Raw genomic sequence first — 19,272 nt, forward strand, 5'->3', positions numbered from 1 at the left:
ACTGCTTGCTCCTGCAGAGAGCAGCTTAGCACCCTGTGTCTTCAAAGCTGCAGAATGATCTATCCCTTTGCATAAATAAAGAGGTCAGGGTCTAGGCGGGACTTCCTTCTATGTGATGGAAAGGGTTCAGAGAGCTACCGTGACCTTCTCTAATTACTATTTAAAACTAGAGCGACTTACAAACTTAAGGTTGTGTGCATGTCCCCCAAAGCCTTTGCCACTACGAGACCTAGCTCATGTCAGGGTAGCTTTGCTCTGGGCGGAGAGGAGGGCATGGAAAAGAGCAGTAGCAGCGTGCACTGTGTGCAGACAGCAGCAGGAGAGAGGGCATGAGAATTAGGTGAGCGCCTGAGGCTTTGGCTCTGCTTAGGATTGCACTGGTGCAGAGGAGTGAGCAGGCAGGACCCGTGATCCTTGCATGAGCCAAAATTTTTGATAGTGACAATTTTACCAATAAAACTGCATTTTACCTATTTATTATCTTGATTTGCTTACAAAGGTGATTTTGATATATCTATGCAGAGCTTACTTTTTGCAGAGACAGCCTTCTCCAGTCCAAGAGCCTTTGCCAGCACTGCGTAGGACTGAAGGACTCATGAGCTAGCCATGGCTTATGCTGGGGCTGGACATGGACACCACGAAGATCCACCTTTGTTGGAAAAAGAGTGGAGAAGTGATCAGGAGGTGGTGCTGGTCTGAGAAGGGGATAAAGCAGAGGATTTCTTCTCTGCTACCTGCACTGTGCTGTGCATTCATGTAAGAGTGGGCAACACAGCAGTGGTCAAGAGTCTGAGCACAGCACTGAAGGTACTCCTCTCCAGCAAAGCTACAAATGCCAAGATGTTCTTGTACTTGTTTTTATTTTCCTGCTCTTCCAGGTATAGTCTGTGGTGAGGCTTAAACAAAAGAGAGAGAGAAAACCTGCAAACAAAACTGGTAGTGACAGCCATGACCAGCCAACATCGTTCACAGCAGAGTCCAGACATGCAATTAAAGCAAAATCTGTTTCTCTTTTTTTAGAGCAGATTGATGGGAGTGGTATTGTCATTTAATCTCTGAGAGTCCTCTCAGGCTGTAGTAGTGTCAGCTCTCTCTGAGCCTGTTCAACTGAGTCATTAATAAGTCATCAGAGTTGTTCACTTTCCATATGAGGACATGGGAGAAAGGCATTTCTGGATGCTCCTTAGTAGCCAGAAAGGAAAGGCTGCCAAGGACAAGGAGCCTGAGCTGTGTACGGCAGACAGAGAGAGCTCTTAGGTTTCTGGATTGCACCGAAATTCATTAGTTTTTGAAGAAAAGCTGAAAATGTGTTTATGCTGAGAAGTGAGCTGCAAGTCTGGATGCTTCTAATACAGTGAGCAGCTCGAAATCATAGCCTGTTAAATAGATGTACATGTTTAACCCCTTGAAAGGGCTACAGCTCCCTGCTGTAGTAGAATAAGAAAATACTTACATTTAGATTATGCTTTCTATTTTCAGAGCTGTGCCAGCATTATGTATTTTAATGTAAAGCTGGTGGGTAATGTATGAATATGATGTTAAGTTTTTTGATTTAAGTGTGGGGGGAACTGTTATTTTCCATTTAAAAACAAAAAGCAGGGAAAAAAAAAAAAAAAGTCCCAAGAATAGAAAGAGGTCCAGACACGTCTGTTCTGACAGCGGGTTCATGGCGTCTTTCAGCCTCCTCCCAGGAGACACTCTTGTACGGGAGCTAATTTCTTCTCAGATCTGACCACCGTAGCCCTCAGCAATTATAGCAGTGTTGAAATCCCGGGCTAAAAACAGAAGTGCAGCATGTGCCTATCCCCCATGTGATTCACAAAGCAGGAAATTGAAAAAGCCTGACCGAGCGGAGCGCCGTGCAGAGCAGCGGGCACATCCCGCATCTCCCCGCGCCCCGCTCCGCCGGGAGCGGGAGCTGTCACCGCGCAGCTGCCTCGGCGGGCGGCGGGCCCCATTGGCTGTAGTAGCACCTAAGGCGAGGGAAGAGGGAGTGGAAAGAGTTGGGCTTGCAGCACCGAAATGTAAACAGAGCAGCGCACGGCAGCGCAGGGAGCCTTCCTGCGCGGAGCTGGCGCCCACGAGCAGCAGCGGGCCCTCCGGAGGAGCTCCTGCCCGCGCGGGGATGTGAGGAGCGGGCGCTGGGGATGCGCTAGCCGCTGCACCGCCGCAGCGCCGCTCGCGCGGGGCAATGGAAATGAACATGAAGAAGTTCACCGTGCGCCGCTTCTTCTCCGTGTATCTCCGCAAGAAGTCTCGGTCAAAGAGCTCAAGCCTAAGTAGATTTGAGGTAAAATTTGCATTAACTTCGTTATAAGCGGCAAATATCATGTTGTGCTGGTAGCAGAGATCCGGGAGGATGTCTGTGCTCACTGGCATGAGAAATAAGTGATCTTTCCCCGGAGGTGCTGGTGCTCACACCTGATGTTCTTTGTTTCAGTGTAATTCAGTGCCTTTGCTTGGTAGTAGTCAATGTATTGCATAATATATTTAGCGCGTTGCTAAGGATCCTTCTGTCAGCCTGGCACAGGAGGAGGAGGAAGCCTGGTTCAGGACCTCATGAAGTTGTAGGAAATAATTGCAGATTTGCTTAAATTAGCACCATAATTTGTAATAGCCTCCTATTAGTCTTCCTCCCCTGCCCCCATATCATTCTTTATCTATTCTGGATTTCCAATTACAGAATTAATTTTCTAGTGCCTCATTTATATTGTATGTAAAAATAAAGAATTTCTTGCTTCTTTGTCCATAGACTCTCATGCTTATGCAGATTTTGCAATCATCTCCAGCCCATGTATCCTTGTATTTTTTTTCACCTGAAATGAAGTAGCAGCATAAGGAAATGAAAAGCGTTTCAAGTCGGAGGTTTTAGCAGACAGGGATGTGTGAATGGGGCAGAACCAGGATTTCTGCCTCCCTTCCTTGAACCATTGTTCTTCGGCCCTATATTTGGAGCCGTGAACAGTCGGCAGGAAGTGAGATCAATTGAATAAATGTCAGTTATATTTATGTTGTTCACTTTATCATTGCAGATGATCTGCAACCTCTGCATTAAAATAAAGGGATATGGGGCCTGATTCTCCTCTGCCTAACATTTGCTTTCATGCTGGTGTACTTCACTTGACCTCCGAGGAGTTGCTCTGATTTGCACCGGTATTCCCTGGAGAAGAATTAGTCTCATGCTGCTTGAATACATTTTAAAAATGTTATTCCCTTAGTGTCCTATTTAAAGTACCAGGTAATTGTTTGAACATAAAGTTCTTCATGTGTCATTGCTTAAACAGGACATACAGAAAAAGTGGAGGTCCTTTGCTGCTTTTTTTTTTTTTTTAAATCATTTTTCTGGAGAAGTGGCCATGTAACATACCTACTTGTATTTCACCCATCAACCAGTCATGTCACACATTTAAAACAAACCAGCAAATGAGGCTGGCACCAGTTGTCAGACTCCGTCCCTCTGGGAGCCCTGCCCCACCAGGGCCAAGATGGGGTGGGGAGACCCTTTCTCTCCCAGTTGCGAACCCAGAATTGCAAAAGCTAAGCTGTAATACATATTCCTGGCAACAGCATAAATTCAGCAAGCTCGTGCACGTTCAGAGCCAACACAAAGTAGATCTGGAGTGGCTGAGTTAACACGAAGAAGTTCTGTCAAGGAGCCTCTCCACAGGCTCTCTGCCAGGACTCAGCGTTAGGAGGGGAGGGGGTTGTTGAGATGGCCAAATCCCACCAGGCCTCATAGCTACTCATTCAACAGTGCTATCGTGTGGGAGGAACAGATTCTACCACACTAATTACTTAACTTACTGGATAGCGTAATGTGAATGACTAGTGCAACGACTCAGCATTTATAACAGGCCAGACCCTGTGCCATCTAAAAAAAGAAAAGTCATCTGTACGATCATTCTCATCATCAGTATCACATTAAATTTACTAATTTTGGTTGAATATCTGGATTTTTTCTTATCTGAGTTGCCTTGAAATGTTTTTTTTTTCATTTTAAACAATTTTCTTCAAGAAGCAACTTGATGGATATCCTATAGCACATCCAAGTTCTGAGCACTTCATCCACTTCCCTTCTCTCTCCCTTGACTTGGCAATAATAACCCACTTTATGCAAAGTGACTCAGTATTATAATGCAACAGGGAATAGGGGTTGTTCCAACCAGGAAGAAAAAATGATTCATAAAATCTGTTCTGCTATTTAAGTGTGAAAATCATCTGAGATGTTCCTGCTTAGAAGGAAAAATCAAACATGAACATTGAGCCCCCCTCTGGATTCCTATCCCCGAGCACTTCTGTGTCTAAGTTTGTAATTGCAGACTAATGAGGGCTTCTGAGTCAAAGAGAAAGCGCGAAGAAGCCTGTTGGTAGTTGGACTTGTAGCAGTCAGAATGTTCTTCATCGTAATAGGCAGATATTTTTAAGGAGGCAGTAAAAAGGCACAGGTTATTACATCATGGAATGAGTAAAAGTAAAATAAAGTGAAAAAATTGGAGAAAACACATGCAGCATTGCTTTTCTTGGTGTGTGCTACCTCATGCTAACAGAAATTGTGTGTTGCTAGATATAATTGAAATTTGGAAGAAGAAAGTTGTTTGTAGGTCGTGTGGGTATTTGTGATGGGATTCTTGGGGTGGAGGTGATGAATCTCTTGGATTCAAGCATTTGATATCTTTAAAATACTACCCATTAGAGTACGTTCAAAATTCTGTAATATTTGTTACTAATATCATATGATCGATTACTTTTTCTCCTGTGGTATTCTGTGGTATTTAAATCCAGTTGCAATGAGTTTCCTATCTTCCAGAGTAAGGATACAGATGCAGAAAATGACTTAGCAAATCACAGCTTGTAACTTGACCTTTACTTAATTGTTTCATATGCCAGTATCATTGCTGCAGTTGAGACATGATCATTGCCTTTTGTAGATGGCTTCGCACTACGGTCCTGCGAAGGGAGGCAGAGCACACCATGGTTACTAAGATCTCGCAAGAGTTTTATTTTATCTCATGCAAAATGGATGCCCTTTTTGTTATTCTGGGAAGACTTGGATGAAAACAGAACTTATTTGGCTACTTTTTCAATTTTCAATTTATATTATTTTTCAATATGGCCTTCATTGCCCTTCATTTATAGAGTATCTAGTGATGTAATTTTATTAAATGTGTAGAGCCAAGTTCTGCCCTTTTGCATGCGCACGCAGTTGTTACTGAAGTCAGCTGAAAATCCAGTGAAGTCAATGGGAACTGCATGTGTGCATCCGCGAGCAGGGCTTGGTTTATGGCTCCTGCTGGGTGTTGATGAACACAAACATAAAACCATCAGGAGAAAATATGCAGATTGAGCATCTGCTAAAGACCATAAGCCTCAGAGGAATGCATCTTTCGGCAGTGAGGAATATCCTTTGATTTAGAAATAAAAAGCTAAATATGCCATTTCAGTAAGCTAGAAAAGACCTAAGCATGCAACGAATTTGACTATACTTACACTAGCAATGCAGAAGACTTCCTTGTCTATATATGCTATATATCATTCTGGGAGAGGTTCTTAACATTTTCACTGTTGGTAAATCTTTAGTCCTATATTTTGTCTTGCTGATATTGGTGAATCCAAATTCTGTTTTTCTATCTGTGCGGGGGGCCTATAGCCTGCCAGAGCTTTTGCTCGTTTCCTCAAGTTTAGTTTGGGGCCCAGTGTCCCCTCTCAGCTGTGAGAGGCAAGACCTCCTGTGGATGATTCAAGCGTGGGTCCTCCTTGGGTTCCCAAACTGACATACAGGAGATCAAAACAAGCCTGTGCGGTCTGGTAAGGTGCACTGCAGAAGGACTGACACTGGCTCTGTGATACTTTGTTATAAGAAATTTTGAGCTCACCTCTTACACATTGGGCTGGAATGATGCTTCACTTGCACTTGTATATTCCTCTCTGCACTTGCCCTGCAATACTGTTTTCTTTTTTTTTTTTTTTATCAGTAGCATGTCCTTTATTCTGCCTTTTGTTTTTCTTTCTGTTTATAGATAATTGTCTTTTAGAGGAATATATTCCTGCTGTTAAAGGTTAGACAGAATGAGGCAGGTTAAGTGAGACTGGGACTAGTGGTCCAAATCTGCTCTGCAAGGGGCACGTCTTGAAGTAGCTTTTGCTTTGTTTTTCCAGTAATGATAATTTTTCTGAAGGTGTTCTTGTTACAGCCGAGATTACCAACACTATGATAAGTCTGACTTTCCCAACCGTTGGCAAATCATTTGTGCGCAAATGCTGCAGTTCTTGTGATCTTGAATTGCTTGGTGGGAGAGACAGGGAGGGAGAGCAGGAGGAGAAGGGAGTCCATTGGACGGGTCACTTGACAAGCAGCCATGTGATCTAGCTTCCAGACTCATTTTTACAACTTGCTCTATCATTGCGGATACCTCACATTTTCCATGTAAAATGATGATGATGATGATCTATTCCAGTTCTTTGATAAAATTTTACAAGTTTACTTTGTTTTTTGGTGGTGAGAGCACTTGTGTACGTGTGCATAATAAATCACTCCCTGACTCTCAAAACAGACCATGTCTTATGCCCCAGGCCTACTATTCACTCCTTCCCACAAGCATCAAACTAACTGCTACAGAAAAGAGCTACAGAAAAAAAGAATTTGCACAGGTAAACACAGGGCTCATTTGCTCACAGAAAAATTACAGAAAAATAGTACAGGAAAAGATATAAAACAGATCATCTCAGCCCTCTCCCTTCCCCATCTCCCCCAGTCAGGCAGCATCACCTATATGGAAATTTTACCAGTGATTTTGTCTGACCTCTTCTTAATGATCTCCAATGGTGAATATCCCATCATTTCCCTATGATGATACATTTTCAGCATTATCCTTAGAGTCTACAGGCTTTTCATATGTCTGATCCCAATCTGTCCTAGGGTAATCAAAACCTATGTCATCTTGTTCTTTCTGTCATAATAATAAAAACCAGATTGTTTCCTTTTCTTTGCAGCAACATTTTTTAAGCATTTAAAAGCTTTTCAGATTCCCTTTCTCAGTGTTTGCATGTAGAGTGGGAAAAAATGGTTGTCTTCCTTTCTGAAAGTTAAGGTCTTCCAAGGTCATTACCTGTGTCAGTCAAAGCTGTGTTGTTAGGGAGAAGCATGCTCTTGTCTTCTGCATACTAATGGTCCCTCATAAAAATCAGTCTTATTTCAAAGAACTCTACCTTGTCAAAAAACAATCCAGGTTTTTATTTGGTGCTCCCTTTCCACCGTTGCCTTGATTTAATGATGGTGGCCACCTGTAGCAGAGCTGGCCAACCCTATCTCTGGGCTCTGATGTCAGATGAGTTCTGACATATGTCACGTACTCATATAGGGACTCTGATCCTGTAGCCACCATACACGTGTCTGGGCACAGAGCAGGGGCCTTTTCTCATCTCGTTACAGAAAATGTCTTCTCCAGGTTGTGGGATAGATCCTGTCTGATCAGGTGGTAAGAGTGCATTCAGATGCCTTATGTGCCTGACGATGATGGAGTGTCGTGGGGAACGTGTGTTTGGTTGGATCATGAAGCGCAGCAAACGCTTCTTAACTGCATCTGTGGTCCAGGTAACACCCCCTGGTTCCTCTTGCCCAGAATATCTGTGCACAGATGTTGAGGAGGATGAGAGCTGAACCTGATGAACTAGTGGGCAGCTGAGCCCATAGGTGATAATAGTAACTTGTTGTTAGGCTGGTGGAAAATGTATGATTTTTACTCTAGGTTTGAACACATAAGTTTATGGCTCGTCTGACCCTCTGGCTCAAAAAATCTGCTCTCAGAAGGCTGATCTCTTCTGTCCCTATAGAACTCATATCATTCTTTCTTACACTAGTCTCCTAATTAGGAGAGGATTTCTTTGGTGCGTTGTGTGTGCTTTTTTTGCCTTAGTGTTCTCACAAGTAAGTAAAAATATTTCTGAAATAAAATTAAAACAAAAAGCTTCTTGTTGGTATTTATTTATTTTTTACAAATTACTCCATTGTAAATATTTTTCATCTAAACATTTACTAGTCCATTCTTTTTGTTCACTTAACAAGATTCACAGCCCTGGTTTTGCATGGTTCCATAAGTCTTTGCTCTTAGAGAAGACTCCAAGAACAGCAGGGAAGGCAGTAGTTAGCTCAGGACTCTCTCTCTTTCCTCCCTGTCTCCCTTTGTCTCTGCATATGTATGTACATACATATGTCTGTGTGTATATATGTGTATGTGTGTGTGTGCGTCTGTTGCCATCAGTTGTGCTTAGGAAATGGAAAAGGATGACTAGACAACTGGTTTGCTCTGCTTGAGAGTAACTTCCTGTCTGAGGATATGTAAGGCAGCAAGCAATATACCTCTTCAGGGCCTTTGCAATTCAACTACCTTCCATGCACAGACAAGCAACTTCCCAGCAAATGGCTTTGGATGCAGGTTTCTCAGGGAGCTTGAGCATGGAGGGGATTGGTCACAGTGTGACCTTGGAAGACTTTGAAGGGAGCAACCATCTTTTATCTGCTAAATCTCCCTTGCTGTGCTGAAATGCACAGCAGCTCCTCGTGGTGGCTGAGCGCTTGTAATCTCAGCGTGGCAGTTGTCTCAATCTTTGCCGTTGCTTTGTCTTTGCGTTGCCTTTACGCACACGGTGCTACTTACACATTTCAGATTTTGGACTGTTTCCCTGCATGGAGCACTGCAGTTTGTTGAGCTTAAGAAGGTACCCACGGTGCGCGGGCAGTCGGCTAATGCAGGGGCAGGCTCCGCTGCGGAGAGCCCCACACACAGCCCTGTTGCGTCCTGTCCCGCGGCCGGCCCGGGCACAGGGCCCTCCGCGAGCTGGGGCCCCACGGCCTGGGCCGCGCAGCAAGCTTGCTGCAGCTGTGGGCAGCATAAGGAGAGGAGATACGGGTTGCTAGCATGTTTTCTGATGATAAATAATTATAATAATTGGCTGCGTGCCAGCTCTTTTTTTTTTTTTGAGGCCTACATAGACAAGGAAGGCTGCTTTCCAGCAGGAGAGAAAAAGGCCTGAGGGCCTGCTTGGCAGCACAGCCAGCTAGCAAGGTGAGGCAGACAGAAAGGGAAGCAGGAATTAGCATGGAAAGCTAATTGCCATCTCGATGGGTGAGCAGGGCTGTAATCACATGTCCTTCATCATTAAGCTGTGACAATCTAAAAGAAAAGTCTGTATGTGTTTATGTGAGTAACTAAATACTCCTTATTTGTCAGCTGCTCTGAAGACCTCACCAACTCCATGCTTAAATAGGGGTGTCATGTCTCTTCACTGCAGGACCACACTGGGGCCGATGCATAACTGGGTCCAGGCAGTAATTGGCTCTGTTCAAGTGCAACTGCCTTGCTAGGAGTAAATGGAAGGCATTAGAAGGGGAGAAATGAACACGTGGTTCTACCTATAAAATTCACGTTTGCTTGTTGTTACACGAGAGGAGCTACCTGGCCCTGCTTGTTGTCAGAAGCAGCTGCCTTTCAGACAAGCATCTGGTACCCTCTTACGATGTGCAAAGAAGCAGTGTCAGCTGAGCACGGAGCGATGGGACATCTCAGTCTGAGTGCTGGGAACATCCATTCCCACTATATGTTGCGAATAAAATGTATCGGGGAGCTGTGAGTGACAGTGAGCAAGAAAAGAGGTAGTCTTTTTTTTTTTTTTTTCCTTGGATGTTTTGCTTTTCCCTGAAGTGGCATGTAAACGTGCGGAATCTGTTTTGTGCATGTATGTACAGTCAGTGCCTGAAGTTTTATGTTGTGCATTTTCAAAATTTCACAGAACTGAATAGAGATCAAATTGATATGAGCAGAACTGGTTGAAATTTTTAAAAGACTGTACAGATTTTTTTAATAGACATTTAGTTTACAAAACTATGGGATTTGATAGAGGGTGCTGTTTCTGTTACAAGTAATAAAGCAATATGGAAAGCATATTAAAGAATGATACTTCTGCTGCAAAAGTGTGTTAAAGGTTGGTTTTGAAAACCACGAAGGAGTTGCTTTGTGCTGAGTTTCATGCAACTTCCCTATTGTTATTAACAAAACAGAGCTGTAATGTTTGAAAATATTCAGACCTACTGGTTTGAAAGGTGGTGGTATTACAGGATGTGTTTTGGGACTGAGAGCTTTCAGGGGTGGTATGGCTGGAGAAGTAGAAACCTGGGAGCAGACAGTGATGGTCTCTTGGTGTATACATGGCATTTGTCAGAGCTGCTTCTTCCCTGTAGCCCTTGGATCCCTCGGATCGCATGCGCTGGCAAAGCGTGGCCTTGGCAGTGCAGAGAAGCCCAGAGAAACGGAAGGCAACTGGCAAACACCGCTAGAAATATGGACAAAACCTCCACAAAATATGCTTTTACTGGTAGTTTTTTGACAAGTAAAAAGTTCTAGTGGAAGTTTCTGTCGTTTTGCTACTGAATAAGAAAATCTTGTGGCAGTTCAACTTTACCTTTTCCAACTTCTCTGTTGAAGGCAACGAGGGGACAGGCGTTGTGACCTGGCAGATGTGCTTCGCTTAGTTTATGGATCAGTGTTTGTCCATGCCAATCTTGCTTGTATGAGACAGTCTAAATCTGTGACTGGAAGATGCCTGCATTGTCAAGAGGATGTTTTAAACATGTACACTTTAAAATCACCTGTCTGAATTTCTCCATCCCTGGTGTAGCTGCCAGTCTGCACAATTTCTGCTTTTCCCTACTTGTTGATGTATTATAATTCTTGCTAAAACAAAATTTGAAAGCACAGCTTTGTATTAGCTTATTTCCATGATACAGATCAAGACCGTTTCACATCAGTGAATTTGAATTTTTGATTGCTAAATGTGTGCAGATGTTAAATAGGGTTACTTCAAAAGTTTCTTAATAACATTTCATTATGTGGAAAAGACTTGAAGCTTTTCTTGGCAAGTAAAATCACTCTTTTTTTTTTTTCTTTCACAATGAACTCATTAACCATTCATTAAATCAATACTATCAAGATCCCTAAACCAAGATGTTGCATGTACATGCAATGCGAAGGAGTTTTAAGTGTTCACATTTTACAGCTGATTTCAAATGCTTTGTGCAGCCTTAGCTTGAAAGCCTGTCTGCCTCTCAGAGGAAGATGATGCATCTGTCCTTGTTTTCCAGATTCTTGTGCCCTGAATAGTTACTGTCCCCCTTTGTATGTGGTAACCAGTCAAACTTACACAAAAGGAGGAAAAGCAAGTGTAGCAGTTAATCTTAGTCAGCCCTTATATTGACATTTGATCACATTTTCTTGACTTTCTCCTTTCAATGGTGTTTAGACTCACTTAAGAAGTATTTTTTATGTGTCCACACACACACAAAAACGCTGTTTTGTTTGAAGGCAGGGAAGCCTTCAGTCCCTTTCAGTACTTGCCATGTTGCAGAGCTCCCTGTGTTCATGAGGCAGTAACGCTGCTTCACAATCCTTTTTGAACCTCCTTTGTTCATAGAGAGGTTTTAGCAATTCTAAAGGAGAAAATATGTAAAGCTACTAATGCAAAAGTGTGGTCAAACTAAGCTTGGAGTGTGGTGTGGGATAGTGACTTTGCTTTCTCCTTCAAAAGCTGGGGAAGCGCATTAGCCTTAGTTAGCCTTAGCTTCTGAATGTAATAAGGAGGAGCACTCTTCAGGCATTAGCTCATGTCTGAAAATAAGACAGCTCTATGAGTACCATATTGACTGCAGACTGATACAAGCAAAGAAGCACCACAGTGTTGCTGGAGCTGGAGAGGAACCGCGGTTTCCCAGGCTCTGTAACTGGGAAGTGTTTGTTTTTGTTTTTTTCTTCTCTTGTGGTTTCAATTCCTTTTACATTTGCAGAGTCTTTACAGGAAGCATCCTTCAGACTGAACCTGCAGCTTTTTGTTTTCTTTTTTTTTTCTGTATTTTTGTGGAAGCTGTGGAAAAATTAATGCCACATCATTGAAATAATATATTCAGAGACGATGCTGGGAAGAATGGTGAGCACCAGAGCTTACTACTCCTGTGCAGGAGGTGTAGATAGAGTTTGTTCATGTGCTTCCCACGGTTCAAACAGGATGAGCATGGCAGCATCCACTTCTCCTTTCCCTTCCTATGGCTATTAATGCCATTGCTGCTACAGCATCTCTGTTTGTACAGCAGAGAATTCTAGCCTGTCTTTACCTTTGTCTGAATGCCATGTGCCTAAACAACTGCATTTTGGCATCTTCTGCTTGATAGTATGGAATTAATTTATAAAAACATTCTCAACACCAGGTATTTTGTACTAGCAAAGAAATTTCTTCTCCCCAGATGGGAAATCCCATATGGGACCTCGGATGGCGCAGTTTTGAGGAATGTCGCTTCCAAAGTGTAAGCTACCCATAGTGTTTATCAGCTTGAAGGTATTCATTTTATCCTGATTAGCTCCTTGAAAATATTCTTCTTCAAATTTAGTTTATATGCCAGTTGGTATTCTTCTATTGGAAGGTACAAGTTGCATGCCATCATATTCTTTTCGTACCAAAAGGCAATCACAAGTGATGCCGACCACCTCCTTTCCCCTGGTTGGTTTTTAAAAGCCATTTCTCCTTTTGTAAATAGGTTTCTGAAAGAAGCCGTAGCATTCATGTGAGTAATGGTTTTATTTAAAGAAATGTAATAACAGGCAGACGTTTGTGATGTTATGAAAGGAGAAGTTCTTGGACAACTTTCTTTTCATGGAAGCTTTTTCCTAGAGTTGTGAGGAACGTGTAAGTTTGGGATTTAGTATTTCCATCTTTTTCATAATGCATGTCAAATGAGTGGATTAAAAATGTAATCTCTTCTAAAGCAGACAATCTGGGTCACTTTAAAAATAGAGCTTTTTGAAGAGTCTCATTTATGAGAAATAGGCCATTCCTTGCTTCCCGTCTTGACCACTCATTCTTTCATTGATCTGTTTGCTTAGTTTTCTCTTGGCCCCTCCTTCTCATGCTCTTCTCTTTCTTCCTGTGGCTTTTGACACACATGACCAACACGGTGGCTATTATAGCCCATCCTTGAGGAACTGTGGACTTGCGCAACACAACATACTGTACACATCACAGCCAGCAGCAAGTTTGCCCTTTTCCCTTTGCTTTTTAAATGCTTTTGCTATTGTGACATTTGAGGAACTGAGACAGAAATAAGAATAGCGCTCTCTCCATGGAGAACCGCTGTAGTCCGCAAGCACTCATTTATCCTCCTAGTGATCAGAGAGACACTGCCTGGGATTTTGTATCATCCCTTCAGGGAGGCACATCAACTCCCCATTTTCCATTTACTGAAGAGAAGAAATTAAGTTGTTCTCTCCTCCTGGGATATGATTCTTTACTCTCATCTTGAAGCTTTTCTTCTCGCTCATAAATGGAGGTTGAGAATTTGAAATGTGCTATGCATGGTGTGTAGAATCCCATGGCTGGACTGCTGAAATGCCAGACTACATGTGTGTGGAGCCCCTGCCCTTGGGTCCAGCCTACTGGTGCCTCCTGAAACTCTTTCTTTTCAATATTTTGTCCTTGTAAGGTAACGGTTTTGCTTTTTCCTTCTCCCTCCCCCTACTATTCGTCTGATTCAGCTCTTTTAATTCATTCTGTAGACTCAGCATAGACTCAGACAATGGGAATCACATGTTTTTGCTTTTCTCGTATGTGTCTGTTTTGGTGCTTTCCACGCTCAGTTTACTGAAGTAATCCAAGAGTCATCGGTAAAAACAAAGCCTTGTTTTAGGAAGCACTGATTCAGAGACGACAGCTCGGAGGCTGCACAAGAGTCTGTTCCAAAGCAATCCCACATACAGCACTTAATGCCTATGTCAGAAATGTCCCTCTTGTATACCTAGTCCTAACCTATTTCCCTCCAAATGGCTCTACATTCCCACTTTGCACTGTTCAGACGACTGGGGGCTCTTTCCCTTTCAGCAGCAGCAGCAAAAACTCTTAGAAAGTCTCCTTGAACCACAGGCTCCCAAATGTGTTGTTGAGCATTTCATACCTATTACTCAACTAAGCTTCAATCCGAGCACGAACCTCTGTCTGGAGTTTTAGCTCTACACGATGCCGTTTTCACAGCACCGTGCTCTGTCTCTAAAGCATGATTACTCCGACATTTACAGGATCTTGGCAAACAGTGCAATAAAGCAATCTGTGTTACTATTTTGTTTTGCGTCCCCACATCGCCTCCTGTTTTCCTCATGTGTGTGTTCACCTTCAGAGTTTTATTCCGAATGTCCATCCCTCAATGTGAAAATTAGCAGCCAAATTTGGTCTATTGTCATTTGAAATGCATGAAGTCAAACAAAACCTGCTGTCTTTGTATGGTTTCTGCTCAGTCATCATCTTTCTTAGTTTGCTGAAAAGAGTAACTGTGCATGTGTGTGTATGTGGCTGTTTTCAGTAATTTTCTGGCAAATTCCAAGCTGGCCTGCATTAATGAGGTATCTGTAACACAGAGCTGTTCTGTTCAAAGCCCCTCACCTTGGTAGTTCAGGGCTCCTTCTCTTAAACTGATGATGCAATGAAGCTGAAGTCTTTTACAGTGCCAACCAATGCGATTCAAAGCAAGAGGCAAAGAAAATCCAAACTGATGTCTTTTGAGGAGCTTAGTCATATTTGAATCAGAAGAAAACTTATATTGCTTTTATTGTTATGTGTAGGACATTACCAGATTGGCCTGTGGTTGTTGATAGAGCAGTGCTCCTTTCTCCCTGCCAAAATACTAGTTGTAATAAAATGCATAATCAGGCTACCCTAGGTAGGTACCCTTTGGCTTCTGGGTGTCTGCTGGTTGTGGTCTCAATGTGCCAAAGAAATGCATTAAGTAAACACCTTCTGGCTTTGGACTCTATTTAAGCATGTCCTAAATTCCTACCAATTTCAAGGTTAGCACAAAACTGGTATCTTCAAAACATGACATTTGAAGGAGATCCATCCCCAGGCCAAGCCTGTGAACCTGGCAGGCTAAGTTTGGTTGAGCTGGATATTAAGTTGTGCGATGGTAATACATTTGGAACTGAAATCAGAATATTTAATAGATATGGCTTCTAAAATTATATTGCGAATGTTAAATCAGGATTCTTTCCTTTTTCTCTGTGTAATTCTAACTACTTCCTAAATGGGTTTTAGATAATAAGTACTTTGTTCTTTCCTCTTAAATTGAAAAATCTTCAAGGCAGAAGTCAAAGGAATGGTAGAGTTATAGTGGATAACAAGAGTGCTGTATTCGTGGAATGCTTTTATTTATCTATTTGCATTAAATGCAATCCAAATACATGAATTTCGAGCTGTTTAATTTCCGGACTGTTTTGTTACCCAGAGCAAGACCAGCTTCATTGTATACAAACTGAAATGTCAGATGTTTTTTATATTATTTTCTATTTACTTTTGTGAAACAGCAATCTATCTGTGCACTGTGTGTCTGTAGCACAGTTATCTGTGATAGACTGATTGTCAGTGTATGAATGCAGGAAATTAAAGAAAAACTAAATTGTTGATTTGGATTCATCTCTAGTCTTGTTTTCTAAAGAAAGGAGGCTTTATATAATTTTCCTATAGTCCTTCCCTTCTTATTACCCAGTGCTTTGAAACCATTGTCAAAGTCAACAGGCCTAGGCAGAAGAGCAGTTATTTCTCAAAGACATGACGTTTATGTGGTAGGATTCACAAAAATAGGAGGCAAGACAAACCGACCATAGTAGTACCAACAAATGAAGAAATGGGATCAACAAGAGCAGAAGTGTGAACTCTGTAGCTGCTAATGAAGCCAAGCAGAGGGGGAGATGGTAGGAAAAGGGGGAGAACTTTGTAAAAAATTGGTATCTATCATTGCACTATTTATCTGCTTCTATACTTCAACACCTGGAAGCAAGCTGGGATTTTCTGTGAGGAGTATCTTTGGATTTGCTGCAGGAACAAGTACTCGATATAAGTACTCAGGCCTTGAAATGCTATAGTCTCCTACAATGACACTATTTATCGTAATTTAGCCACCTCTCATAAATATTCTGGCCATAATAGGAAATAAGGTAATTAACACTGTTGTAGCAATTCCCACCTCTCATCTAATGGTTGAGATGCAAGGAATAGCTAGTAGCAATGTTTGGTCAAGGTATTGGCTCTGCTGATATGAGTAATTAATTTATCTGGATACGCGTCGCTATTTGGACTGGAGTAAGAGAGGCTTTGGAGTGTGCGATGAGTAGTCCTCACGTGGGAATCTGTAGTGGAACAACACTGTCTTTTCCTTGTGTTGTCCTTGAGATTTTGCATTATAGTTATTACGACAGTCTTCTCTTGGATGGGATTATGTTTATCAAATTACTTAGGTATTTTGGTGTTTCGTATTTACATGCTGAATGGTTAAGTGTGTCAGTACAGATAACAGATTTCCTGGTAGATCTAGGATGCGTAAGTTGCATAGTAGGATACCCACATGCTCCCATGGTGGGGCAACTAAATTTCTTAGCTAGCCCCTGCTATATATCCTACAACCTGGAATTAAACTGACCCGTTCTCTGTATTTCCATAGCCCCCCCGTCCTTAGCTTTGCCTCTGAATTACAAATGCAGCACACAGGAAAAACAGGGGGTTATGTGGGCATATGTAACAGATGCAACCAGTATGTAGTACTCATCTTTTTTTGGTTGTTCTGAGGCTCACAGTAAAGGGAACAAAAGCCAATATATTGTGGAATTTTTACTCCTTGTTTGGGGTGCTTTCTGTAGGGATTCAGATTATACCATATATTAGGAATATGTTATAATTACAATCGTATTTTCTCTCTGTGTGTGTAATGTTTATACGAGTTATATATGTAACCCTGTGAGTACATATAATATGGCAATTATTTGCAATGTAACTAAGAGGATTAGAGTTTGATCTTCCAGTACCATAGGCAACCTGTCGTTGACTCAGAGTAGAGGTTGTTTAATTCTGCTAGCCACTAAACGGATTAGCAGCTCAGTTTTCTGCTGTTGACATTCCTTTTATTTAAAAATTACTGCAAAGTTCACATTTTTTTAAATCTTTGGAAGTCTCTCTAAAACTGGGGCTGTATCATTTATTTTTGCCATCGTTTCTCCCTTTCAGCATGTGCACTCTTTTCAAAGTGGTTTTCAGGGAATGAGCAAACAATTTCTGAACTTCTTCCTTTTTGTTCTTGTGATGGGGCCATTTTTCTAGGTCAGGATCATCTCCTGTCCCCTCCAGGTGCAGGTAGGTCCCTTATGCTCTTCCAGGAGCTCTTCCTGCCCCTGAAAAGTGCTGCTCATGAAATCATCCTTTTGCCAGTTGCTTCAGATTTATCTTCTGTTCTGCTGGACCTTGTGTAATTAAAGCCCAGCTGAAACCCATCTTGTGCACTAAGGCACTTCCCTCCCTGTGTTTAAATATTTTATAAACACCCAGTCTTGTCATGAGCTGAAGCAAACAAAAACTAAAGAAAATGTCATGATGTGAATGTCCTTGCCTCAAAATTCATGTGATCCTTCTGCTGCCATCATTCCACCCTGTAGCCTTTCCCTTTCTTCTCCTTTCAGGTGTTGCAGTAGAAAACCTCTTTTTGATCAGGGAATGTCTGCTATTTATTGAGGGTAGAAACTAGTTCATATGCAAGTCCTAAGTACTGAGAGATGTTGTCGCACGGATATTGTACTGATCCACACTATGCTCCATCTGCTAGCAGCACACAGGTTTTCACTCACCAAAATTAAAGGTGAAATCAATAGTTGTATACCTTCATGTAGTTTTTCATGCATCTACGGTATTTTTCAAAGTCCTCTGGCTTTTGCTGTTATAGTTGGTGATATCAGAAGCACCAGGGACTTGAACCCAGTGTTCTGCCCTTAGCTGCATGGATTACCAATGCGTTTACTATCATGTTAAAGGTTGTCAGTTACTGGTGGTGTATGATGAAATTACAAACAAAACCGTTTGCATGATTATAATGGTAGAACTCCAAAACAGGATTCCAGACTTCTGATTCAAATCATGGATTTCCACGCTCTCCACTGAATGATCCATTTCAGGATGGTAAGTGGTTCTCACTTAATCTAGGATCCCCCAGTGTTAGTTAGTGTTGTGTTTCACGGCCAACCTGTATCTGTGGTAGTGAAGAAACCTTTAAGATGAGAAATACTTTGTATTTATTTGCTGCAAAAGTGTCACTCAGACCAGCCTGACTCTCCCCACAGCATGGACACCAGATTGCTCCTTTTTACTGCCCTGTTGTGATAGGCCCGTGTGTTTTTATCAGTCCCGATTTCAGTTGTGCTGCAACACCAGTTCCTTCATTGGTCTCACTTGTCTGCTTCATGAAAACCAGCCTTACGCTTACTATATCTTTGCTGAAATGCTGGAATTTAGGTGGCTCTAGACTGCTCATTACTGAACTCCCCAGTAGTTCCTAGGTGTGCTTTCCCACAGCACCCTTCATGCATTCAGTTTTAAGGGCTTCTAGTAGTTTAAGCAGAGATGATAATAAGACTGATATTATATGGTCTCCAAAACCATTATTTTTAATTATTTTTGAAAAAATAATACAGTGAGTGTATGTAGTGGGGAAAAACCTACATGTGTGTGTGTTTTTTTTTTTTTTTTCCTTCCCTTACTTAGGTGTTCTTTGGCTTTTATCAGACTCCTCTGAGGAGTTTTATGGACTTGTATTTAGATCTCTGTTTCTGATTAATCCTAGGAAAAAGTTTTATACCCTTCCCGGTCCTGTATGGCCTCTCATCCCAATTACTCTTCTGAAAGGTTTTGTGTTCTATCATCTGCGAGGTTTCTCTTCCTGACTAGTCTCATTCAACAATACCCCTCACTGAAGGGGTATATAAACAGGAAAACAACTAAATATAGATCACAGAAAGAAAAGGAATAGACTGCAGCAGTGTCCATAAAGAGAAGTGCTTAGGCAGATGGTGTAAGGCCTAGAGGAAATCTGGAGAAAGAGTCATGAGAATGAACAAGAGAAATGGGAAGAAAAGGAAAAAAAAAAGGAGAAAAAAAGATGTACTCACAGTATAGCAAGTCCATGGCAGAAAGGAAGTGGACAGAACATCCTTCTTACTCCCTTGAGCAGCCTATAATAAAGTAAGTGGGTTAGCATGATCAGAGAATAGAGGCCAAAATAGTCATGAAGCGGTGTTTACTTTTTGCATATTTGCCCTCTTGATAGCAGCTTGATCAGCAGAACAGTCCTGGGAATACCACAGCCACCTACCTCTGCACATCTCATGGGGAGGTTAGTCTTCATATTAAAAAGAACATAAAAATAATCTAGTG

At 41.9% G+C, this 19,272-nt stretch overlaps 1 protein-coding gene across 2 annotated transcripts in view; it reads left to right on the forward strand.

The window, feature by feature from the left end:
• Positions 1–19,272, forward strand: part of RPS6KA2 (ribosomal protein S6 kinase A2) — a 259,837-nt gene that overhangs the window by 100,813 nt on the left and 139,752 nt on the right. Inside the window, exon 1 of one of the 2 annotated variants that reach the window (XM_088534830.1) lies at positions 2,192–2,290. The exons of the other annotated variant lie outside the window; for it this stretch is intronic. Within the exon in view, the coding sequence (XP_088390956.1) occupies positions 2,192–2,290 (99 nt within the window). Of the gene's footprint in view, positions 1–2,191; positions 2,291–19,272 lie in introns of those variants that run through there. 2 annotated transcript variants of the gene reach the window in all.

This window comes from Tinamus guttatus, unplaced genomic scaffold, assembly GCF_059628265.1.
Source record: "Tinamus guttatus ecotype Peru unplaced genomic scaffold, ASM5962826v1 Tinamus_guttatus_pri_ptg000601l, whole genome shotgun sequence".
Taxonomy (NCBI): domain Eukaryota; kingdom Metazoa; phylum Chordata; class Aves; order Tinamiformes; family Tinamidae; genus Tinamus; species Tinamus guttatus.